Source organism: Ornithorhynchus anatinus, chromosome 1 (assembly GCF_004115215.2).
Source record: "Ornithorhynchus anatinus isolate Pmale09 chromosome 1, mOrnAna1.pri.v4, whole genome shotgun sequence".
Classification (NCBI taxonomy): Eukaryota; Metazoa; Chordata; class Mammalia; order Monotremata; family Ornithorhynchidae; genus Ornithorhynchus; species Ornithorhynchus anatinus.
Genome location: NC_041728.1, coordinates 153,637,583 through 153,664,445, shown reverse-complemented (window position 1 = coordinate 153,664,445; position 26,863 = coordinate 153,637,583). Strand labels below are relative to the sequence as shown.

Genomic DNA, 26,863 nt, shown 5'->3' with positions numbered 1-26,863 from the left:
TCAGCCACTCGTCAGCTGTGTGACTTTGGGCAAGTCACTTCACTTCTCGGTGCCTCAGTTACCTCACCTGTAAAATGGGGATTAAGACTGGGAGCCCCACGTGGGACAACCTGATTCCCCTGTGTCTACCCCAGCGCTTAGAACTGTGCTCGGCACATAGTAAGCGCTTAACAAATACCAACATTATTATTATTATTATTAGACTGGAATGGGGAGAGGCGAGAGGCAGGGAGGTCAGACAGGAGAATGAATGCAGAGAGGAAAGCGTGGATTTTTACAGACGTTGTGAAGACAGAGCCAACGGGATTTGGCCACAGATGGAATATGTGGGTTGAATGAGAGGGGTGAGTCGAGCATAATGCCAGGGTTATTGGCCCGTGAGCCAGCGAGGATAGTAGTGCTGTCTACAGTGATATGAACGACATGTTTTGGACATGTTAAGTCTGAGGTGTCGGCGGGACATTCAAGTAGGTGTCCTAAAAGGCAGGAGGAAATGTAATACTCCAGCAATGAAGAGAGGTCAGCGCTGAAGAGGCGAATTTCAGAATCATCCATTCAGAGATGGTAGTTGAAGCCATGGGAGCAGAGGAGTTCTCCAAAGGCAGTTCTTGTAAATGGAGAATAGAAGGCAACCCACAACAGGGCGCGAGGCAGAGGAGGAGCCGGTGAAAGAGACTGAGAGGGAGCGGCCAAAGAGATAGGAGGAGAACAAGGAGAGGAAAGTGTCAGGGAAGCCAAGGTTGGGTAATGTTTCAAGGAGACGGGGACTGAAGGGTCAAGGAGGATTAGGAGGAGGAGTGACCATTGGATTTGGCAAGAAAGAGATCACTGGTGATCTTTGAGAGGGTGGTTTATGCGGAATGAAGGAGGCGGAAGCCGGATTGGACGGGATCAAGGAGAGAACTGGAGGAGAGATTAGTAGAGGCAGCTGGTGTAGGCAACTCACCCGTGGAGTTTGGAAAACAAATGGTAGAAGGGAGATGGGGAGATAACTGGAGGAGCCATAGGGTCACGGGAGAGTTTTTTTAGGATAGGGGAGACATGAGCACGTTTGAAAACAGTGGGGGGAAAGCCAATGGAGAGTGAACAGTTGAAGACGGCAGTCAGACAGGAAAGAAGGGAAGGGAAAAGTGTTTTGAAAAGGTGTGAAGGGATGGGGTTGGAGGTAAAGATGGAAGGGATAAATTTTCATTCATTCAATAGTATTTATTGAGCGCTTACTATGTGCAGAGCACTGTACTAAGCGCTTGGAATGGACAAATCGGTAACAGATAGAGACAGTCCCTGCCCTTTGACGGGCTTATGGTCTAATCAGGGGAGACGGACAGACAAGAACAATGGCAATAAATAGAATCAAGGGGAAGAACGTCTCATTAAAACAATAGCAAATAATAGAATCAAGGTAATGTACATCTCATTAACAAAAGAAATAGGGTGATGAAGATATATACAGTTGAGCAGACGAGTACAGTGCTGAGGGGATGGGATGGGAGAGGGGGAGGAGCAGAGGGAAAGGGGGGAGAAGGGGGTTTAGCTGCAGAGAGGTGAAAGGGGGGGTAGAAGGAGGAGAGGGAAAGGGGAGCTCAGTCTGGGAAGGCCTCTTAATAATAATGTTGGTATTTGTTAAGCGCTTACTATGTGCCGAGCACTGTTCTAAGCACTGGGGTAGACACAGGGGAATCAGGTTGTCCCACGTGGGGCTCACAGTCTTAATCCCCATTTTACAGATGAGGTAACTGAGGCACCGAGAAGTTAAGTGACTTGCCCAAAGTCACACAGCTGACAAGTGGTAGAGCCGGGGTTCGAACCCATGACCTCTGACTCCAAAGCCCGTGCTCTTTCCAGTGAGCCACGCTGCTTCTCTTGGAGGAGGTGAGCTTTAAGTAGGGTTTTGAAGAGGGGAAGAGAAGTAGTTTGGCGGAGGTGAGGAGGGAGGGCGTTCCAGGACCGCGGGAGGACGTGGCCCAGGGGTCGATGGCGGGACGGGCGAGACCGAGGGACGGTGAGGAGGTGGGCGGCAGAGGAGTGGAGTGTGCGGGGTGGGCAGTGGAAAGAGAGAAGGGAGGAGAGGTAGGAGGGGGCAAGGGGATGGAGACCCCTGAAGCCTAGAGTGAGAAGTTTTTGTTTCGTGCGAAGGTCGATAGGCAACCACTGGAGGTGTTTAAGAAGGGGAGTGACATGCCCAGAGCGTTTCTGCAGGAAGATGAGCCGGGCAGCGGAGTGAAGAATAGACTGGAGCGGGGTGAGAGAGGAGGAAGGGAGATCAGAGAGAAGGCTGACAAAGTAGTCTAGCCGGGAAATAACGAGAGTCTGTAGCAGTAAGGTAGCCATTTGGGTGGAGAGGAAAGGGCGGATCTTGGCGATATTATAAAGGTGAGACTGGCAGGTTTTGGTAACAGATTGGATGTGTGGGTGAGAGGAGGTGGGAGATTTCTTGAGATACTGCAGGAAGAGATGGAAAAGTCGAGAGCGAAGGACTGGAGAGGAGCGGGGGGGGTGGTTTCCAGAGATCATGCCTGATGGTTTCCATTTTATCAAAAAAAATGGCCAGATAGTAGTAATAATGTGTGTGTGTGTGTGTGGTGGGGTGGGGGCAAGGCGAAATGGAGGTACAGAGGGCTTGAGGAGGGAGTTTAAAAGTCTGAAACAACTGGCATGGGCAACGGGAGTCCATAAGGATGGAAAAATAATGCCGTGAGGCAGAGGAGAGGGGAATTAAAGCAGGAAAGGATGAATTTTAGATGAAAGCCTGGTGTCTGGATTTGTGCCAGGTGTGTTCCGCAGCACAAGCAAAGGAATGGAAGAAGTGAATTGTGGAAGTGATCTGAGGCTGGTGTTTGGTGCTCTGGGTTAGGGGAGAGGCAGGAGAGTGAGGGAGTTGAATTTACTAGAGAGGGCCATGTTTAGGACACGGATCTGTGAACATCATTGCCCACTCCTCTCTGCATGAAACCCAAACTCTGGCCATCGGCTTTTAGGCAATCAGCTCGCTTTCCACTATTTATCTTCCCTCATCTCTAACTTCACTTCAGCTCCCATCCTTTGCTCTGCTCAAGCCAACCTACTCACCATGTTCTCATTTTTCTCGCCACCAACTTCTTGCTCACAGCCCTTCCTCCATTCCACTCCACATCAAGTAGACTACTGCTCTATCTTGAAAATTCATTTGAAATCACAACTCCAAGAGACTATCTCTAATTAACCTCTCTTCTTCTTACCTTAGGTCCCTCACAATTGCCAGTTTAACACTTCCAGGTCCCCTAAGAATCCAGGTACTCATCCACCATAGCATATATGTACACCTCTTAACCCCCACATCTCATATGGACAATTCTTTAGGCTTTATCGCTTCTTCTTACCTATAATTTATTTTAGTATCTGTTTCCTCTGCTATATTGTAAGCTCCTTGAGGGCCCAGATCATGTCTAGTCATTCTGTTGCACTCTCCTAAGTGCTCTGTAGGCAAGAGCTGCTCAATAAGTATAACTGACTGATAAGAGGAGGTATTTTAGTTCATCCAACTCCTGCGGGAAAAGAGGGCTAAAATGATATAATCTGGAGTTACTTCAATTTATACTTTTTCAACCCCCACCCCAAGCAAAAGCCTGCAGATCAGGGTACCCATGTGTCTTAATAGAGGGCAGGTGGCTCGGGCAATCAGGCAATCAAGCTTGGCATTTTCGGCTTTAAACCTCTATGCAGTTTTGAGAATCATTTTGTTCGAATCCCAGCTCTGCCACTTGTCAGCTGTGTGACTGTGGGCAAGTCACTTAACTTCTCTGTGCCTCAGTTCCCTCATCTGTAAAATGGGGATTAAGACTGTGAGCCCCACGAGGAACAACCTGATTCCCCTGTGTCTACCCCAGCGCTTAGAACAGTGCTCTGCACATAGTAAGCGCTTAACAAATACCAACATTATTATTATTACTTTAGGTTTCGACTCTCTCTGTCGGTGGTCTTTCCGATTTGTAATATTAACTGATTCTTGACTTTGGCTATTATTCTGCTTGGAAATCTGATTCAGTCAAGATTACTAAGGCCTTTACATATATAGTAAACTCTTGCCCCATTCTTGAGAGTGCGCTGAATAGCTTCATTACTCTTTTTTGAAAAATTCTGCCTAAATAACATTTGCACATATACTTCAAAACCATGTGTCCAGATTATATCTAAAAAATTCTGAAATGCCTCAGTATGAAGCCACAGGCACACTACATTCAGCACAACTGCTGTTCCGACAGCTGTAAGCTCCCTGTGGGCAGGTATTGTATGGTCCCAAGTGCTTAGTACAGTGTTATGCACCCAGAAAATATTCAAAAAATACCAAAACTGATTGATTGATAAGTACCTCTAAGTCCCCTGGCCAGCCCTTCACATCCTCTACAGTAGGAGAAGCAGTGTGGCTTAATGGAATGAGCACGGGCTTGGGAGTCAGAGGTCATAGGTTCTAATCCCAGCTCCACCACTTATTAGCTGTGTGATTCTGGGCAAGTCATTTTGCTTCTCTGTGCCTCAGTCACCTCATCTGTAAAATGGGGATTGAGGCCATGAGCCCCACGTGGGACAATCTGCCCCAGCGCTTACAGTAGCGCTCGGCACATAGTAAGCGCTTAAATGCCATCGTTATTATTTTTTATTATTATAGACCATAGATTGCCCCATCTTCACAGCCCTCCTGAAATCACATCTCCTCCAAGAGGCCATCCCTCATAAATTCCTACTCTCCCTTGGCTATATTCCTACAACTGTGACCTCAATGCTTCTGCACCAGATGAGCACTTGGGAACTCAATCTGTTTGCCCTTATGTAAATAATAATGGCAATATAAAGAAATAATAATAATGGTATTTGTTAAGTGCTTACTATATGCCAGGCACTGTTCTAAGCAAGAGGGTACATAATAATAATAATAATAATGTTGGTATTTGTTAAGCGCTATGTGCAGAGCACTGTTCTTAGCGCTGGGGGGGATAGAGGGTAATCAGGTTGTCCCACGTGAGGCTCACAGTCTTCATCCCCCTTTTACAGATGAGGGAACTGAGGCACAGAGAAGTGAAGTGACTTGCCCACAGTCACACAGCTGATAAGTGGCAGAGCCAGGATTCGAACCCATGAGCTCTAACTCCCAAGTCCGGGCTCTTCCCACGGAGCCACTCTGCTTCTCTACGTACAAGGTTATCAGGTGGGTGCACAGTCCATGTCCCACATGGGGCTCACAGTCTTAATCCCCACATTACAGATGAGGAAACTGAGACCCAAAGAAGCTAAGTGATCACAAGATCACAGCAGACAAGTGGCGGTGCCCGGATTAGAACCCAGGTCCTCTGACTCTCGGGCCATGCTCTTTCCATTAGGTCATACTACATAACCTACAAGACTAATTATTTAAGCACTAACTTATAAACATATCTGTTTTTTCTCTTTCCTTTTATCTGTGTTTTTGAGTATCTTTCCCACTAGAATACAAGCTTCTTGAAGGAGGGGGCTGTGTTTAGGAAAGCTACTCAATAATAAGTCACCCAGGATTTATTACAGTGCTTGGCACAAGGTGTTTGATAAATATTATTGACTCACTGGCTGACAATCCACTGTTATTACCAGAGTAGCTAGAATTTTGCCTCAAAGTAACCTCTGTCAGATTCCCATTTCATTTGGCATCAACCAGAGGCTACCTACAACCCCATTTCAAGGCTTTCTCTACTCTTCCCATCCTATATATTGGCTCTCTTGACCCTGACCTCAAAGAGATTACAATTCATTCATTCAGTCCATCGTATTTACTGAGTGCTTACTGTGTGCAGGGCACTGTACTAAGCGCTTGGAAAGTACAAAACTGCAATAACGACAATCCCCGTCCACGGCGGGCTTGGGGGAAGCAGTCACTAAAAGAGTTAAAAGGAGGGAGGGAGCGATAAAGTACAACGTGTTCCGGAATAAGACCTTTTCATTATCCTGGGGGAAGGAAGGGAGATGAGTTCCCAAATGCGAAAGTGCTGAAGTGGCAGTAGCGAAGGGGAGTAAACTGCAGAAATAAGCAATTAATCAGGGAAGGCCAATGGAGATGAGAAAGAGCCTTGGTTTACCAGATGCAAAGGGGAAGGGCGTTAGTTTCAAGCAGGAGGGAGGATGTGAGCAAGAGGTCAGCAGCGAGACAGAGAAATGAATGGGTCGAAGTGACTGCTTCAGAGGAACACCGCGTTCGAGTGTAGTGGGAGAGAAGGAGGGATAAAGAGGAGGGAAGAGAGGTGACGGAGTGCCTTAGAGCCAATAGTCAGGAGTCTCTGCTTAATGTAGAGACGAATGGACGGCCACTGGAGGTTTTGGAGGGGTGAGGAGATGGGGGCAAAACAATGTTGTAAAAAGGATGATCCGGGCACGTTTTAAAACGATGAACTGGAGAAGGGCAAGACTAGGGCAGACTAATCTACAAGGAGGCTGATGTAGAAGTTTAGTTACGACTGAGCTTCCCCTTTTCCCTCTGCTCCCCCTCTACCCCCGCCTCACCTCCCCTCAGCTAAGCCCTCTTTTCCCCCCTTTCCCTCTACTCCTCCCCCTTCCCTTCCCTTCAGCACTGTGCTCGACCGCTCAATTGTATATAATTTCATTACCCTATTTGTTAATGAGATGTACATCACCTTTACTGTATTGATTGCTATTGTTTTAATGAGATGTTCATCCCCTTGATTCTATTTATTGCTATTGTTTTTGTCTGTCTCCCCCGATTAGACTGTAAGCCCGTCACTGGGCAGGTCTGGTCTCTATCTGTTGCCGATTTGTCCATTCCAAGCGCTTAGTAAGCGCTCAATAAATACTATTGAATGAATGAATGATATGACAGATGCCTGGATTAGAGTGGCGGCGGTCTGGCTGGAAAGGAAGGGGCAGAATCTGGAGACGTTATGAGGAAGAGCCGACAAAGGAGCCGCTGACAATCCGAATGAAGGGGTTGAAAAAGGAGGAGGAGCCAGGGATAATGCATTTGAGAAGCAGGAGGAGGGTGTGTCATCAAAAACGATGGGAAAGGTAGGGAGAGAAGGGGATTTGGAGAGGGACATGCGGAGTTCACTTTTGGACTCATTAAATTTGAGATGTCTTGGGATATCCATGTAGCCATGTCCCAGAGGCACGAAAAGACGCAACACCGAAGAGAAGGAGCACGGCTAGTGAGGTAGATTTGGGAGTGTGTGCACAGAGGGAGTAGTTGCAACTGTGAGAGTGGATGAGGGAGTGAACATAAAAGGGGGCCCGGAACTGAATGTTAAGAGACACTGTACGGTGCTCTGCACGCAGTAAGCGCTCAATAAATACAACTGAATGAATGAATGAATGAATCTACAGCGAGGGAGTGGGAGGCAGAGGAAGAGGTGGAGAAAGAGACGGCTAGAAGTGGTGGGGCGAGAACCAGACGACTGTATTAGAGAAACCGAGGTTAGATAATGCTTCCACGGGAACGGGGTGGTCAATGGTATCAAAAACAGCCTGGAGATCAGTAATCATGAGGGAGTACGCTCCATTAGATTTGACAAAGAGGAGCGCGTAGGACAGGGCTTTGCACAAAGTAAGCACTCAATAAATACGACTGAATGAATGAATGAGGTATGGGCCCAATCGCAGGAGGGAGGAGGAAGAGGAGGGATCTTGGAAGAGTTGCAGTGAGGGAAAATTACTTGGATCCGGTACTAAAGCCTTCCTTTGGGCTGTAGCTCGTTGTGGGGAGGGACGGTAAGCTACTGTAACATTGTACCCTCCCAAGAGTTTAGTACAGTGCTCTTCACAGTAAGCGGTCAATAGAGACCACTGATTTTAGGGTAGCCTTGGTACCCAGTCATGAAAGATTTGGAAACAAAGTGAGGCCAGGTAGTTGAGAAAGAACCCCACGGAAGTTTTAGGAGAGATGGTCCAGGCCGCAACGTTGGAAGTACCCAGGGCACAGAACGGCACCGGAGATGTGATCCCACAGGATCAAAATTCCCAGAAGGTTGAGAGGTCCTGAGGTTAGGCCTCCAGAATGGCGAAGTTCCCACCTCTGTGGGGTAGAAACGGCAGCGAGCTACTCTGGCATCCAAAGACCCTGAGAGAAGGTACACTGGGAGAGGCTGAATCTTCCTCTCCTCCAATTCTTTTCTTGAGCCCGGCAATCTGGCTTCTGCCCTCTTCACGCCACAGAAACCAAGCTCTCTGAGATCATTTATGACCTCCTTGCTAAATCCAATGGCCTCTACTCACTCCTAATCCTCGACACCTCGGATGCTTGTGACACTGCGGACCACTAGAGAAGCAGCGTGGCTCAGTGGAAAGATCACGGGCTTGGGAGTCCGAGGTCATGGGTACGAATCCCGGCTCTGCCACTTGGCTGCTGTGTGACTGTGGGCAAGTCACTTCACTTCTCTGTGCCTCAGTGACCTCACCTGTAAAATGGGGATTAAGACTGTGCACCTCACGTGGGACAACCTGATGACCCTTTATCTACCCCAGCGCTTAGAACAGTGCTCTGCACATAGTAAGCGCTTAACAAATACCAACATTAGTATTATTATTCTCCTGGAAACACTTATCTAACTTCAGCTTCACCGACACTGTCCTCTCCTGGTTCCCTACTATTTCTCTCACCGCTTCTTCTCTGTCTCTTTTACAGGCTCCTCTTCTGCCTCCCACCCTTTAACTGTGGGAGTCCCTCAAGGTTCAGTTCTGGGTCCCCTTCTCTTCTCCATTAAGTCCCACTCCCTAGGAGAATTAATTTGCAACCATGGATTCTACTACCAGCTCTACGTGGATGAGCTCTACTTCTCCAGCCCTAATCTCTCTACCTTCTCTGGAGTACTGCCTTTCCTCCTTCCTTTAGTACATGTCTTCTTGGATGTCCCACCGACCCCTCAACTTCACACGTCCAAAACAGAACACCCCATCTTCCCCCACAAACCCTGTCCCTCTCCGTGACACACCTACCACCAGAGACACCGCCATCCTGTCTCACGAGCCTGTAACCTTGGCATTATTTCCGTTCAACTCATCTCTCTCATTTAACCCATACGTTCACTCCGTCACCACTGTATATTTGATTTGTATCTATTATTTATTACCCTATTTATTTTGTTAATGAGGTGTACATCCCCTTGATTCTATTTATTTTGATGATGTTGTCTTGTTTTTGTTCTGTTTTGCTTTGCTGTCTGCCCCCAGCCCCCCGTTTAGACTGTGAGCCCGTCACTTGGCAGGGATTGTCTCTAACTGTTGCCGAATTGTACATTCCAAGAGCTTAGTACAGTGGTCTGTACATAGTAAGCATTCAGTAAATACTACTGAATGAATGAATGAAATGCTGTCAGTTCTACCTTCCCAACCTCCCTAGAATCCAGCCCTTCCTCCCCATCCGTATTGATCCAAGCACATGGCTTAGTGGAAAGAGCCCGGGCTTCAGAGTCAGAGGTCATGGGTTCGACTCCCGGCTCTGCCACTTGTCAGCTGTGTGACTGTGGGCAAGTCACTTAACTTCTCTGTGCCTCAGTTACCTCATCTGTAAAATGGGGATTAACTGAGCCTCACGTGGGACGACCTGATTACCCTGTATCTCCCCCAGCGCTTAGAACAGTGCTCGGCACATAGTAAGCGCTTAAAAAATACCAACATTATTATTATTATTACATCCCGCCATGACCAAGAGGCCGTCCCCCAAGAAGCCTTCCCCGATCAGGCCTTCTTTCCTTTCTGTGTCTTCTATGCTCTTGGATCTGTCTCCTTGGGAAGTTGATATTCATCCCAACCTCAGCCCCACAGCACTTACGTACATATTCGTATCCTATTTGTATTGTCTGTCTCCCCCTCTAAATTGTAAGCTCGCTGTGGGCAAGGAATGCGAATACCAACTCCGTTGCCAAGTGCTTAATGCAGTGCTCTGCACACACGAAGCGCTCAATAAATACATTGATTAATTGATAGATTGACTGACTACTGCATCAGCCTTCTCACGAAACTCCCTGCCCGCCGTCCCTTACCACTCCAGTACACACTTCACACTGCTGCTCGGATCATTTTTTCTGAAAAACCATACAATCTTCATCTCTCACTTGTCAAAAACCTCCAGCGGCTGCCCATCCGCCTCTTCATCAAACAGAAGCTCCTTATCATCAGCTTTAAGGCACTTAAGGAGCTCTGTCCCTCTGACCTCTCCTCGTTGATTTCCTACCACAAGCCAGTGGACAACATCCGCAACATCACTGCGAACCTACTCTCTGAATCTCACCGTCGTTTATCTCACCACCGTCCCCTTGTCCTTGTCCTCCCAGAGGCCTGGAACTCCTTCCGGCCTCGTACCTGACACTTCTCCATTCTGACCACCTCCACAACCTTCCTAATATCACACCACCTCCAAGAAAACTTCCCTAGGCTATCGTTTCCCTAGTCGCCGTTACTTCAGAGGCACCTATGCAGCTGGTTCTATAACCCAAAAGTACTTGATAGTCATCCTACCCCCAACCTCAGAGAACTCAGGTACAAATCTTTATACTCTACTATTTCCCCTAGCCATAATTTATTTCAGTCGTATTTATTGAGCGCTGTGTGCAGCATTATTTGAAGGCCTGTCTTCCCGCGTAGACCCTAGCTCCTTGTGGGCAAGAATCGCATATACCAACTCTGTCGTACTGTGCTTTCGCAAGCGCTTAGGACAGTACTCTGCACATAGTAAGTGCTCAATAAGTATCACCGACTGACTGGAAAATGAAGATGACTCCATATTCTTTCCCTGCCTGGTCCAAGGTCGGGTAAGGTGTGTTTATGGGCCAGACCGGCAACCTCTCCCCTGACCAGACTCCACCTTTACTTGGCCAGAAATGAAATGAAAAGGAAGGAGAGGGCTGCGATTAACCGTGTTATTCAGAGGGCCGTAGGCATCCGTGCAATTTCAAGGACCAACGTTAATCAATATGCTCACACTCTTTGGGCAATTTAAGTAGAACGCATACAGAATCGGAAAGTTAAAAACCTCAAACGGATGACATCAAAGGAAAACCTCAGAAGTAATGGAGATAGAACTTACCATTGAAAGTTCACTGCTGTCTTTCTCTGTGAACGTATCCCCACTAGCACAGTCGATTCCAAACAATGCACAGATATCGCCGGCGTACACTTCATCAACATCCTGAAAAGAGAAAGAGTTCATTTGGGGAATTTCAAGTGGTGCAGACGGAGAGCTGAAATCTCGACATCTGATGCGTAAGAAACAATCACTAAATGAGCAGGGAGATGAAAAGATCTCTCACTGTTAATTACGCGGAAAATTTTGGGGTGGGGTGGGCCAACGAAACTTCAGCAAACAGAACGGGCTTTCTGAAGCAGGCCCCTTTAAAAGCCTCACTTCGCTCACTGGGAACCTATTTGAAACGGACCTCCAAGGACTATATAATAATTCCTTAGCGAATCTGAACAATTTGATGAAAGTCTCTTCGTTCTTTGGAGCTACTAAATGCCCAGATAATGGGAGACGGGATAATTAAATACAAGGCATAACTTCAAAGGACGCTCCAGGTGCATAGGCTGAAAAATGCAGTTCATTGTACTTAAAATAACTCTAATTTCCAACAGATGTACCTGGCCAACAAAACACAGGAAATTCGAGGGCAAAAGGTCAGTGTTTTCAGAGCTTCCTGGCTTTTGTCCACTTGTACTGAAAAGTCTTTGGTTATGTGGCTAAATGAAATGAACACTTAGGCCGCCGAGAGCTTGGATTCCAGACTATAAAGAGGTCGGCTTCGCCCAAGGTTTTGAAGTTGCGTGTTGCGCTGATTTGGGGAGTCATTGTCATTCGCAACGTGGAAGCCTCCTGCTGCTTAACTCCCAGAATAGCAACACCTTCAATATCTAAGAGGCCGCTCCATTCAACTTGCTGAATAAACGGGGCAACAGCCCACTGCCCTGGGCCTGCGTGGCAAATGACTCCCACTTCTCCTGGCCAAGGCCAGTCCGGTGCCATTCAGCCTCGGGTGCGCAGGTCCGGATCAAGGAGGGCGGGGCGGGGGCTCATCCCAGGTTGGAGGCGGCAAAGGCAATCTACCCAACTTCTGGTCATCTCTGGTCAGGAGACCTCGGGAAACTGGAGCGGGAGGAGCACGGGGACAGGCTTGGGCAAGATGATCCGAGGGACCTGGGATCAAAACCAAAGTCTGGGCCCCTGTCCACGTGGACCTAAGCCTCCAGAACATCCTCAGGACCCCAAAGGCCTCCAGACCACCACTCCAGCCTAATGTGGTTTGGTCTGAAAGGGCTATAGTGAAAAAGGCAGCATTCCCCAAGGCCATTTACTCCTGTATGAAACTTTCAGTAGAGTAGGAATAGCCAGGCTTCTCACTACTGAAAGCCAAACACCATTTAATAATAATTGTGGTATTTGTTAAGTACCTTGTGCCTAGCACTGTTCTAAGCACCAGGATAGATACAAAATAATCAGGTTGGACACAGTCCCCCCGTCCCACATGGGGCTCACAGTCTTCATCCCCATTTTACAAATGAGGTAACTGAGGCACAGAGAAGATAAGTGTGCCAAGCACTGGTCTAAGCACCAGGATGGATACAAAATAATCAGGTAGGACACAGTCCCTGTCCCACAAGGGCGTCACAGTCTTCATCCCCATTTTACACGAGGTAACTGAGGCACGGCGAAGTTAAGTGACTTGCTCAACATCATAAAGCAGACAGGTGGCAGAGCCAGAATTAGAACCCAAGACCCCTGACTCCCAGGCCCGTGCTCTTTCCACTAGGCCACACTGCTTCCTGATGTCATGATGTCAGGGGCAACACCCCAGCTGGGAGATCTTCCTGAAATGCACATCTGCTCCCCCCAGGGGATTTCTCCCGGCCCACAGCAGGAGCTGCTGCTGACCTGCCTCCAACTTACACAGACCTCTCCCAAGCTACATGTGGCTTGCAACACCTAGCATAAAGGGTTGTCACAACATTTTCCTCTTTGAGAAAGGTACCCAGGAACAACAGTGAGAGAGAAGTTTTAAAAAAAAAACAAAAAAACTAAGACACTCGTCCCGAGTGACTTCCACGTGTGGAGAAGGCCAAAATTAGTTCAGCCCCCAATCGCCTTCCATACCTCCATCATATCCGAATGCATGCGGACCAGACGTTGCACGCGGACCTTTTTCCCTGTCCGTGTGTTGTAAATGGTGTCGCCCTTCTTTAACTCGCCTTGGTAGTTTCGCAAATAGGTTAACTGCCCAAATCGCCCAGCCTGCAAATTAGATAAGAAAGGAACGATCAAATAGATCTATAATATGTACCGAACACTTACCATCTCCGGGGCAGCGCACTAAACACTTGAGAGAATGCGAGTGAGGTAGAAGACGGGACTCCTCCCCGCAAGGAGTTTACAATCTGAATGGCCAGACGGACATAAAATGTTTACAGACGGAAAGGAGAAGTGCTCTAATAGGAGAGATTGAAATCAACTTGACATTCAAGAAGGAAAACTGGGAGATAAAGTAGACGCCGTTTCCTTCTAACCACCCCCCATGCTATTAGTACTTGATCGTTGCACGTGTTCGGTTTTATTGCAATGAGATTCCCATGGAGTAGGGCATTTATTTCAGAAAAGACAGAGGAGCTCTCTAGGAATCGTTACGGCATCATATTCCAAACGGGTCTTTATTCGAAACATAAGCTAAGAAAATGATTCTCAGAGCTATTTAGAGGTTTATCCATCGGTTCAACTCTAAAGAACTATGTACTTCACTAGAGTTAACTGACAAGATGAGTTAGTGATCCCCAACAAATCCACTTCCCCCTGTTCAGCCCTCCCTCAAGTGACCTGGGGCTTTGTTCATTCCGGCTTTAACCAAAACTGTGATTAGACCAAGTTAAAAGGAATAAAATCACCACCTACCTCCAGTTTAAAAGCCAGGCCTACAAAGGGTTGCGAATTGTCTCTTTCAGCACTCATCAGAATTTTGTTTCTTTCTTTTGAGCCCCTTAAAGCAAAGGAAAGAAAAGTCTGTTTACAGAACACAGGATTGGGTAACTTCAGTTCAGTTGTCAAAACTAGATGCAGAACAGTCAACTGAGTGAAACTCCTGGGTTTTGAAAAGTTTTTCATCTGAAACGTATCTGACGAAAACTCATTTCCCTGGTACTGAAATCAAAGTTCTCAGAACTGTCTCAGCACATAATTAAAAGAAAGTGGGTAAAACACCACTATTATTATCTAAAGATTATTACCGAAGGCCATTCGAAAGAAAAATAGAGATTCAGTTGTTGTCCGAAATAGAATAATTTTTCCTCACCACTTTTTACAATCGCTAAATTACCCATCTCAGCAGAGATTTGAAAGGTAAAGGCAACTTGTGACAGAAAACAATAAATCACCCCGTTCGTTTTTTGCAAAATAATGGCTCTTGCACTTACTGGCCTTTTTCATCTGGAAAAGTGAACATAAAGTTCCATTCACGGTGAATAGATGATAGTTGGTTTGTATAAAGCCAGCATGAAGAATATATCCTAATTTACTGCACTTACTCTTGATTGGCAATAGCATAGTTCTGGACTTCAGCTGGATTAGGGAGATATTCTAAAACAGCATCCAAAAGAGGTTGCACCCCTTTGTTTCTCAAAGCACTTCCCACAAGTACAGGAGTAAAGGACCTCGTCAGCGTCGCTCTTCTGATTGCTTGCTAAAAAAAAAATTAAAAATTAGTCTCAAACTTTTAAAATGACACAGTGATTGAAGACTACTAAGGCCAGAAATATAGCTTAATATAATATATGGTCTGTGTGAGTATACATTCAGAGATTAGAGTTACCAATAAAAAGAAAACAACATTTAATTCCTTTTTTGAGGACCAGAGATGAACATCATTCTTAAATTCATTCAGTCGCTTTTATTGAGCAGTTACTGTGGGCTGAGCACTTTAGTAAGTGCTTGGAAAGTACAATATGGCAATAAAGACAGACAATCCCCACCCACAACAGGTATACACTCTAGAAGGGGGAGGTAGACATCAAAACAAGTAAAGAGGCATCAGTATAAATCAGTAGAATTACAGATATAAGCATATATACATAAGTGCTGTAGGGAAGGGGGGAGAAGAGAGCAAAGGGAGCCAGTCAAGATGACATGGAAGGGAGGGGGAGCAGGAGGTTTAAATATTACACTTGCAGGAATACTGTTCTCTCCAATTAGTAGGTTTTGTTCATTTCTGGTGCTTTCTTGAGACAGCCGTGACAGGGCTCCATCTTAGAACGTATGGCAAAGGGACCTGGCTGTCCTGACAGTGAGAAATGGCTAGGGAGACACCCACGAAAAGCACTTCTTCGCCAACCACTTCCATAAACAACAAATCTCCATTGATTCTCACATGACCATGGGAAGGCGAGCTGTATTTTATATGAGAGTATCTCTTCTCCCCTTTTCCCCATGCCTTTTATAGCAAATTAGAGCACCCTTTCAGATAGTCTTTCATAATGAAGGTTCCTATTTGCAAATACTTTTCCCCAGCCCTATTACCCGTTTTTTTTTTTAAAGGTATTTAAGTTTTTACTATATGCCAAGCACTTGTACTAAGCACTGAAGTAGATACAAGCTAATCAGGTTGGACACAGTCCATGTCCCATATAAGGCTAACAGACAATCCCCATTTTACAGATGTGGGAACTGAGGCCCAGAGAAGTGAAGTGGCTTGCTCAAGGTCACCCAGCAGACGAACGGCAGAGCCGGGAATAGAACCCAGGTCCTTCTGACTCCCAGGCCCGTGCTCTATCCATTAGGCCATGCTGCTTCTTGATATCACCTCCACTTAATTCATATGTAGCCTCTAGGATGTATCCCCCCAGCTCAGGGACTCTTGGGGATGCAGTCTGAATCAAAGATGATCTGGGAATTCCTTCAGGTCCAGAGTTATCCCAAGGAATCCATTCCAAACTCTAGGTCAAGAGTCCCTCATAAAATCCAATATGCTCCAGGACAACACAACTAGACCAGGGTTCTAAATTTCTCTTTCCTAACATGTCATGTCCTTTTGCAGCCTGTCTTGGAGCTTGGCGTTCAAATTATTTTAAAAAGCAAGTAAGCACTTAAAAAAAAATCAAATCGGAAAAATATTTCTTTTTAGCAAGGATTGTGTGCTATCCAAATCTGCCATAACCTTGGCATTTTACCCCAGAAGGTAAGCACAAAGCTTTCCATAATATTCCCAAATCCCACATTGGGTATTTTTTACAAGACAATCATGATCACATAAAAGATGCTGAACAAATGCCTTATAATCACAATCTGGCAAATAAAAGCCCTTGCATGGTGACCTTTCAGTAGGTGGCTATTTGAATCAATTCACTCGGGAGTACCATATTCTTTTCTGCATATCTCCATTAGCATATCCAAAGTAAATTTAGTCACACTGGGAGTAACCATTCTATCATTTACAAGGAACAGGTTCCAAATCTACTCATTTTCCAAATAAGTAATCTTTCAGACAGGCCGAGAAATGTAATTATTTCTTTCACCTTGCGTATCTCGGCAGAAATATTTTGGTGGCAAGAAACTAGCTACTGGTCACCATACTTCATTTTTAATAAACATCTCCCCTCTCTAGCCACGACTTTCAGGAGCGAGTTAAATTTCCAAGGAAATTATTTCAAACGAGAACTTGGCTGCCATCCAGCTAAAGGAAATTCATCTTCGGTAACAAATTAATACAAATAAACCTGCCTCCGCACTGCCGCAACTATTAGGAGCAACAAAATGAATTGGCTCCTGGGGGGAAGATAGCGAAGCGAGAGCAAATGGACGAAATGACTGATGAGCTGGGTGCCCTTTCCACCACAAAACACTACTTCCAGAAACAACAAATCTGCACTGAAGCTCACGTGACCATGGGAACCCAACCTTTATTTTAGGCGAGAGCATCTCTTCTCCCCTTTTCCTCCATGCCTGGTCCACCACTGAATTTCTCCAGTTTGGCTAACAGAGCGTTCTCGTCTTTCCCGGAGCTAGCGGAGGAAATTCTTTTCTCTGTTAGTCATAATTTAGAGAGCTTAGAAACCTTCTGTGCCTAGGCTCTGTAGGTCTAAGTCCACTGTAATTAATAATAATAATAATGTTGGTATTTGTTAAGCGCTTACTATGTGCAGAGCACTATTCTAAGCGCCGGGGTAGATAAAGGGTAATCAGGTTGTCCCACGTGAGGCTCACAGTTAATCCCCATTTTATAAATGAGGTAACTGAGGCACAGAGAAGTGACTTGCCCACAGTCACACAGCTGACAAGGGGCAGCGCCAGGATTCGAAAACATGACCTCGGACTCCCACCCCGGGCTCTTTCCCCCGAGCCACGCTGCTTCTCTCCATTCACACAATTCACATTCTATTTGGCTCAATCCAATGACTTCTCAAAATCAGTGCTCACACTGAGCTACAGTACTTCCATTTTAACAGGCTGACAACCTCTATGGCAATGTCAACGCAACAATCTAATGAATGTTTGTCTGTCTCCCCTTCTAACCTGTAAGCTCGTTATGGGCAGGGAACGTGACTGCTACTTCAGTTGCACTGTATTCTCCCAATTGCTTAGTACAGTGCTCTGCACATAGTAAGTGCTCAAGAAATACAAACGATTAACTACGGCACTACTTAAAGGGTAACTCTTACTAAAATTAAAACTGTCTGAAATACAATATTGTCATTTCCCATGTACTCTTTCCTTGTACAATACCAAAAGCCTCGAAACTAGCCACCCCTTCAAATCAAATCCGTCATACAAACAAGTTTTCTGAGAGTACCCCCCGTCTAGAAAATGGCAACGCCAAACTCAGGGAAAGTAAATTTCTTTAACTCATTTAACAGTTGGGACGGCCTCAGATAACAGCGTCCACCTTCCAATATTCAAGAGTTATTACCTAACCTAGCTTTTCCAAACAGTTGTAAACGGTCACATCAGAGACGCTGCCTAGATGCATCCAAAATTCCCATCATTCTTGGATCAAACTGGCATTCCTTGCTATACTACCGCTGCGTTCAGAGAGATCGACGGCCTGTGTTAAAACTCAAAACTATCCAGGACCTTGCTAATTAACAAAGACGCTTTATACGCAATAAATTACAAGGTCAAGACAATAGCTTAGGGAGAGACTCTGACAAGGGCACAAAGGTATTTTTTATGGTATTTGTTAAGCTCTTATTATGTGCCAGGCGCTGTACTGAGCTCAGGGGTGGAAACAGACTGTTAGGATGGACACAGTCCATAACCCATAAGAGGCTCACAGCCGATCCCTATCTTACAAACGAGGTGATGAAGCGCACAAGTGAAGTGATTTGCCCAAGGTCACACAACAGACAAGTAGCAGAACCAAATTAGAACTCAGATCCCTCTGACTCCCAGGCCCGCGCTCTATCCACTAGGCTGTGCTTTTTCCCTGAAGTCATGTTTCAAGCTAATAGCGCCTGAATTTTACAAACAATAAATGAGCAAAGCATTTAGTACGGCTACGCCTGCCTACATTTAGATATTCAGTCGAATTTATCGAGCGCTTACTGTGTGCAGACTACTGTACTAAGCGCTTGGAAAGTACAATTTGGCAACAGATAGAGACAATCCCTGCCCACATCGGGCTCGCGGTCTAGACAGAATATCACCACAGATTGAGAATATATATGCACAACATAAGGTGGAATTCGGATTTGATAAAAATCCAGTTCATTTGCCATAGACACCCAAACTGGATAGTTACTGTGGTAAAAGCTTACTCTGTGTCCAGCACTGTTTTTAAGTGCTGGGACAGATACAAGTTAATCAGATCACGCCCAGCCTCTGTCCTATATGGGGCTTGCAGTCTTAGTAGGAGGGAGAATAGGAATTAATTCATGTCTTTATCCAACCCCTGGGTTTTTCCTGAGGTTTATTTATTTGCTTAATAGACTGCAATAATGCTTTTCTTTCAAACGGTAAATATGCTGCAGAAATACATTTTACAATGTTTCTCAAGGACACAGCCCTCACTGATAAGGAGTAGAGCGCTGAAGAGCAAAGAGGAGGGGTGGAGGTGATAAAAGGCAAAGAGAGCAAACAAATACCTTAACAGGCAGAAAAAACGCCCAGAATCTGCCAACATCACAGAGGTACTAATCTCATGTGCTTCCTTAGCCAGCTAAAATCAGGGAGCTTTGAAACTGGTGTTTTTGGAGAAGCTCAATGGAAAGAGCCCAGGCTTGGGAGTCAGAGGTCATGGGTTTGAATCCCCCCTATGCCACTTCTCAGCTGTGTGATTGTGAGCAAGTCACCTAACTTCTCTGTGCCTCAGTTACCTCATCTGTGAAATATGGGAATTAACTGTGAGCTTCACGTGGGACAACCTGATGACCCTGTATCTACCCAGCGCTTATAACAGTGCTCTGATCATAGTAAGCGCTTAACAGATACCAACATTACTATTATTATTAATTCATAGAAGAGCTTTGTCCATCCTGTATCTTGTATCTTCTATTATCCTGTATCTTGCATCTTCTGGCGCTTAGTACAGTGGCTGGCGCACAGAAAGCGCTTAACAAATACCATGAAAAAACAGTGATTCCTGATTTAGTAAAGTGTATTAATGTCCTCACTAAAACCCTGGCCTTTCCAGGCTATTTTCATCCAGAGACTTCTGTACATTGCTCAGCATCTTGGTGCCTTTTCCCAGCCACCTGTGCCAAATGTAGCATGGACAACACCATTTTTTTTTAATCCGATCATCTTTCCAGCACTCACGACCGACGAATCAGGTAGCTAAAAAACTTCCCAAAGATTGGAATCCTCCTGCATCTCTTTTTAAGATAAAGAGCAAAGATGAACTACTCTCAAATGTCTCAGCTGGCGGCAAGACCTCATTTCCATACAATTAGCCAATATATTTAAAACATCACTTCTCTTTAGTACTGCATAATCCTTCTTCCCTTTCAATCCCAAAGTATTAAGCAATTGAACATCTTATAACTTCCATTTATATATTTGCACCTTTGATTCACCCCTCCCTCAGCCCCACAGCCCTTAGGAACATATCTGTAATTTATTTATATTCATGTCAGTCTTTCCCTCTAGACTGTAAACTCACTGTGGGTGGGGAGCGTGTATACAGGCTCTGCTATACCGTACTCCCCCAAGCGCTTAGTACGGAGCTCTGCACACAGTAAGCACTCAACAAATACCACTAAAATGACAAAATGATCTGTTGAGAAAAAATTTCCCCAAGACACTTATTAACATTTTGACCTGACTTCCTCAAATTGCAGCTGAGTAGAGTCCGTCAATCAACAGTATTTATTGAGCCTCTGCTGCCGCGTGACTACGACAGAATTAGTCAATCCGCTTCCTCCTCTCAAAAAGCTTACAATCCGGCAGAAGAGATGGGTACTAAAATAAATCACGGGTAGGGTAGGGGAGAGCAATAAAGTCTAACGATATGTATATAAGTGCTACTTGGAGGGAGGGATGTACCATATTATCTAAAATCAATCAGTGGTATTTATATTGTGAGCAGAACACTGTACTAAGCTCTCGGGAAAGTACTACAGAGCGGATAAGACACATTCCCTGCCCATGAGCTTACAGTCTAGAGGAGGAGACAGACGTTAATATAAACTACAGATTTACATAAGAGCCAAAAATACTTTCCAAGACTATGATGAGTTTACTTGCCTTCAAATCAGACACCGAGGGGACCTTTTCTTCCAGGAACAGTTCACCCAGTTGCTCATCCGAATTAGCCACACATTCGATCAGTTCCTGGCGATGGTCTGTAGCCGCTGCTCTAAACTCAGCAGGGATCTCGTCATAGCGAATGATCTGGCTGGAAGAGGAGAGGGGGGCTCTTCATTTTCATTTGTGAGAATAGGCGATTGAAGACGCCACCGAGTTAAGAAGTTAGGTGACGATCGATTCCCTCCATCTGAAATTAATCTACTCCCCTTTAAATTAAGAAAAATATCCCTGGACACACTCCATAACCCGGAGAGTCTACTGTTAATTGATTCCTCTGAAATTCCCCGAGAGAGAAAAGCAATCTCTCTAACAAACAGCAATCAAAAAAGAAGAGAGTAATTCCTAAGGGAATGGTAATCAGAATAAAAAGGGAGAAAAAGAACCAGCAACGACACAAACGGGTTAATATCTCCAAATACACATTAGAATTAAGTTTTCCGTATTTCTGAGTAAACACCGTTATTCAGTTTCCCTACATTACCGAGTTGAGTCAAAGTCGGTAATACGGACTTAACGTGAGGAAGTGTCAATGCAGAACTTATCTTTACCAAATAACAAATCCAGAGACACATTAAGAATACCAGAAGATATCAAACTGTATTCCACCACAAAGGAGAGAAAGCCAGGGTAAGGAATCTTCAATTAATAACACAGCTTAAAAGAACGCAATATCCTTAGTGCGCATTCTTTAGAGTACTCCGTTTTTCCAGGACCCGATGGCGAGCCGACTTGTTCATTCCAAGCGCTTAGTACCGTGCTCTGCACATAGTAAGCGCTCAGTAAATACTATTGAATGAATGAATGAGCCAGCGCATGAACACATGATGGTTTAATTAGGTCTAGATCTGGTTTGAGACGCCCACAAACTTTATTAAAAAATACTTCTCCAAAACTGAACCTTCTGAGAGCAGAAACCAAGGTGAAGAGCTTGTCAGATTTGCTTCTGCACTCAGAACACTGGAAGCTCGCTATGGGCAGGGAGCCAATCTACCTACTCTCCCAAGTACTTGGTAGGGTCCTATGCACACAGAAATGATTGATTGAGGAGACAGCAAGGAGCCATTAGTTCAGGCTGCAGAACTGAATTCCAAAAACTGAAGGGGAATAAAAATAACCACCTCTACACGTCTGCTGTGTGACCTTGGACAAGTCACTTCACTTCTCTGAGCCTCAGTCCCCTCATCTGTAAAATGTGGATTAAGAGTGTGAACCCGTAGGACAAGGACTGTGTCCAACCTGATTACTTTTATCTACCCCAGTGCTTAGAACAGTGCTTGGCACATCGTAAGCGCTGAACAAGTACCGTTATTATTATTACAGTCACTGCTGTGGAGATAGAAAAGGTCTTCCAGCATTCTGGAGGGGCTGTGCGGCAAACAGACCTCATTATTTGTTACTCAGGGACAATGTCAGAAGTAATAATAATGTCAGTATTTGTTAAGCGCTTACCATGTGCAGAGCACTGTTCTAAGCACTGGGGTAGATACAGGGTAATCAGGTTGTGCCAGGTGGGGCTCACAGTCTTCATCCTCATTTGACAGATGAGGTGACTGAGGCACAGAGAAGTAAAGTGACTTGCCCACAGTCACACAGCTGACAAGTGGCGGAGCTGGGATTCGAACCCATGACCTCTGACTCCCAAGTCCGGGCTCTTTCCACTGAGCCATGCTGCTTCTCACAGAAGTGAGCCTGATTCAGGTGAATGTCCCAAAGTCAAATCCCAGTTGTGCCGAATCTCCAAGGAGAATGTGGGATGGGGAGAGGGAAGAAGGAAATCCCAGAAACTTCTCTGACTCTCCCTTGCTCTCCGAGTTAGAGGCCACATCAACAAGTCCCAAATGCCATTCACCTGCCATCGAAAGCAGAACCCCAACTTGAGACCATAGGCTAAAAATCAGGGAGATCTTTTTCCAGAAGAGTATTTTTTCCAGAAGTGAGATGGGCCACAGTAGCATAAAGTCAAATTTTGAAGAAATTATTTTTGCCTAACTCGACAGATATTGACCTTTTTTTGGCAAAAGGAGTTTCCACCTTTCATCCCTTTTGTATTCCTGTTGCCCCATGTATAGCTCTACATAATATATGGGTGCATTAGTTATCTTGAAGAAAACGCCACTGATGGTGATATCCGCCTCCTTGTCTCTAGACTCACAGAAGTTTCTTACTTACCCAAAATCTCCATCAAAAAATATGGCCCTCTCCTCAATAAGATCGATAACACCTCTGAAATCACCTTCCAAGCCGATGGGAATTTGAAGAAAAGCTGCATTGTGACTTAATTTGGACCTGAAATGGGAAACAGCTTTCAGATTGACAAGGAAAATATTACTGTTCTGTACATAGGAAAAATGAATTCCCATAAGCCAATACTCCCAAAACCTTACCACCCACTTGACGGGTTAAACACAGCTTCTACTGACTATTTAGAAATGTGAAAGTTTTCAAAGAAAACCAGTGGTAATCATAATAATCACTGTGGTATTTGTTAAGAGCTTACGAGGGGCCAAACACTGAAACTAAGCACTGGGGTGGGTACAATACAGGCCGAACGGACACAGTCCCTGCCCGACACGGGACTCACGGTCTAAGTAGGATGGAGAACAGGTATTTTATCCCCATTTTACAGATGAGGAAACTGAAGCACAGAGAAGTTGAACGACTTGCTCAAGGTGACACAGCAGGCGAGTGGTGGATCCGGAATTAAAACGCAGGTCCTCCGACTCCCAGGCCCCTGCTCTTTCCACTGAGCCACCCTGTTTCTTTAAGCATTAAGCAGGCTTTGTATCTTTTAAATCGAAACACATATTTCACAACAACATTCTACGTATCCCGTGCATGTTGGCAACGAGATAAATCATAGCCGTTAATAAGCACGTGCTACTCCTCAACAGTACTTTCAAATTTCTTCTCTCCTAACCTTGGAGAACCATCATCAAACATTATACTACGCAGCAGATAAGTGGTACTGGCAAAACCTGTCCTCCCTCCTTAAACTGTCAGGCCCATGTGGGACAGGGACTGTGTCCAACCTGATTAACTTGAGTCTACCCCGTGCTTGACACTCAGTAAGAAGTTAATAGCGTAATTATGATGATGATGATGATGGTTAACAGTAGTACCAGTACTTACTGGGCATCAACTCGGTGTCATGAACTGTGCTAAGGGCTTTAGAAAGTACAACAGAAACACGCCACACTTCTTGCCCGCAAGGAGCTTACCCTCTAAAGAAACACAAAAAAATTTACTAGGTAATAAAAGTTGAATTATCCAAATGCCAAGGGTAAGTATAAATAAGTAAATATGCCAGGCTGAGAAGTGAATGTCGGGTTGATAAAACTCATGTGTTAAGAATTAATTTAAGTTCCTTGAAGGCTCGGAGCATGCCTACCTAAACCACCGTACTCTCTGAAATGTTTCGGTAAACTGCTCGGCCAACAGTAAGTGCTCAATAAATACCACTGCTTGATTGGAAGTAGGACCTAAAAGTCGATCCCCACCTATAACTCCATCCACTAGGCACCTCACTCTCAGACCTCCCCTCCCCTCCAGCAATCATACAATGCAGTCGATTTTCATCGGTCCTGATTTTACAGCTCTTGTCACTGGTCGGTTTTTAAAATCCATTGGCTCTGCAATGCACGAGCCCGTCTGTGCCGTAACTACAGAGTAGGAGTCTCATTAGATATGAAAGACAACAGTGAAGCCTCTCAGAAAAAGCAAGATGAAAGCAAGTCTCAAGGAGAACAATCTCCTTTCTGCCATCACGCGCGATTTCACGACAAGTTTTGAATAGAACACAGTGACACAAGTCTGTTCCGGTGTCGAAAGGATGAGGCAGCGGGCGGCCTTGGACAAGAGGCAGCTGAAATGCAAGTTGTCCTTAACTTGTAGTTGCCAAGAATGCAGTGCAGTATAGAGAACTAGCTGCTGCACAGCCAAACCAAGCCTACAGTGAGCCTCTAGTCTAGTGATAATAGTAATAATGTTGGCATTTGTTAAGCGCTCACTCTGTGCCGAGCACTGTCCTAAGCCCTGGGGTAGATGCAGGGTAACCAGCTTGTCCCACATGAGGATCACGGTCTTAATCCCCATTGATTAGGCAACCGAGGCAACGAGAAGTTAAGTGACTTGCCCCAAATCACACAGCTGACAGGTGGCAAAGCCAGGATTCAAACCCATGACCCCGGTTGCTATTGTTTTAATGAGATGTTCATCCCCTTGATTCTATTTATTGCTACTGTTTTTGTCTGTCTCCCCCGATTAGACTGAAAGCCTGTGAAAGGGCAGGGACCGTCTCTGTTACCGATTTGTTCATTCCAAGCGCTTAGTACAGTGCTCTGTACATAGTAAGCGCTCAATAAATACTACTGAATGAATGAATGAAGCCCGTGCTCTTTCCACCGAGCCACGCGGCTTCTTCGATGGAGTACAGTGACTCTTCCTTTCTTTCCCTCATCTGCCATCCCCCTTCTCACTCTTCCTCATCCTCTTTTCCTTTCGAGGTCTCCCACGGTGCCACGTGCCTTGTCGGTTTTTCCCACTCCATCTCCCAGATCCACCCCTTCCTCTCCATCCATCCCCACGGCCACCACTCCGCTCCGGCGTTCATCATATCCCGGCTTCACTCCCACATCCATCTCTTCCTGATTCTCCCTGTCTCCAGTTTCCTTCATCTCCAGGCGACACTTCACCCTGCTGCTCCGATCGTCTTTCTGCACACCTCTCTTCGCTTAAACTGTCGATGGCTGCAGCGTGGCTCAGTGGAAAGAGCCCGGGCTTGGGAGTCAGAGGTCATGGGTTCGAATCCTGGCTCTGCCACTTGTCAGCTGTGTGACTGTGGGCAAGTCACTTCACTTTTCTGTGCCAGTTCCCCCATCTGTAAAATGGGGATTGAGACTGTGAGCCTCATGTGAGACAACCTGATTACCCTGTATACCCCAGCGCTTAAAAACGTGCTCCGCACATAATAGGCACTTAACAAATACCAACATTATTATTATCATCTTTCATCTCCTGATCACTGGGTTTGAACTATATCAACTCTCTCACTGTATTCTCTTCTCCTACTGCATCCCAGCTCTCACTCTTTGCTCCTCCTAAACCCGCCTTTTCACTGTGCCTCACTCTCAACATTCCCACCCTTGCCTGTGCCCTTCCTCGGGACTGGATCTCCTTCTTCATCCCATTCCACCAAACCCCCGCTCTCCACACATCTCCAAGCCCTTCTGTAATCTCACTTCCCTTGTGACGTTTTCCAATTATTTTTTTCTTTTAGCTCATCCCTTCCTTACGAGTGCTTTAGTACCTGTGGCTCTACTCAATGAATAGTATCGATTGAGCACTTATTACGTGCAGAGCACTGGCCTAAGCTATTGGGAGAGTCCTCCACGCCATTCCTAACTCCAACCTCTCACTGCACTTGGAAATATTCATTCATTCATTCATTCAACAGTATTTATTGAGCGCTTACTATGTGCAGAGCACTGTACTAAGCGCTTGGAGTGTACAAATCGGTAGCAGATAGAGACAGTCCCTGCCCTTTGACGGGCTGAAGTCTAATCGGGGGAGACGGACAGACAAGAATAGCAATAAATAGAGTCAAGGGGAAGAGCATCTCATTAAAACAATAGCAAATAAACAGAACCATAGAAATATTACTCAACCTACTCCACTATTTAGGCGTTTTCTCCTAATTCCAAATAACTTTGCTTCTGTCTCCTCCATTAGACTGTAAACACTTTGTAGACAGGGTCACTTGTCTTCGACCACTACCGTACACTCTCAAGTACACTGTACACTGCCCGGCACGTAGTGGATATGCTTTATACTACTGAGGTATGCATTTTTTATTTGAAGCTGTCGGGGCGCCAGGCTGTCACCACAGAGGCGATGCCAAACGAAAGAAAAAAGCCCGGGAGATTATGTAGGTGTCAGAGAAAGTCCGAGAAAAGAGAAAATGAGGAAAGAGAGGAGGAGGAAGAAGACTAGAGGCCTGAGACAGAGGATAGCCATGGGAGGGAAGCCGTGTGGGTAAAACACAGGCCTGAGGGTCAGAAGGACCTGGGTTCTAATCCCGGCTCCACCACGAGTCTGCCGTGTGGCCTCGGGCAAGTCGCTTGACTTTTCTGGGTCTCGGTTACC

The 26,863-nt window shown here is 45.6% G+C and overlaps 1 protein-coding gene across 1 annotated transcript in view; it reads right to left on the bottom strand.

Moving 5' to 3' along the window:
- Window positions 1-26,863, bottom strand: part of GFM1 (G elongation factor mitochondrial 1) — an 83,865-nt gene that overhangs the window by 41,706 nt on the left and 15,296 nt on the right. The window contains exons 5-10 of the mRNA XM_029061859.1: window positions 22,892-23,008; window positions 20,660-20,810; window positions 14,512-14,666; window positions 13,883-13,967; window positions 13,094-13,231; window positions 11,036-11,137 (exon numbers count right to left, since the gene is read on the bottom strand). Coding sequence (XP_028917692.1) covers window positions 11,036-11,137; window positions 13,094-13,231; window positions 13,883-13,967; window positions 14,512-14,666; window positions 20,660-20,810; window positions 22,892-23,008 — 748 coding nt within the window. The remainder of the gene's footprint in view (window positions 1-11,035; window positions 11,138-13,093; window positions 13,232-13,882; window positions 13,968-14,511; window positions 14,667-20,659; window positions 20,811-22,891; window positions 23,009-26,863) is intronic.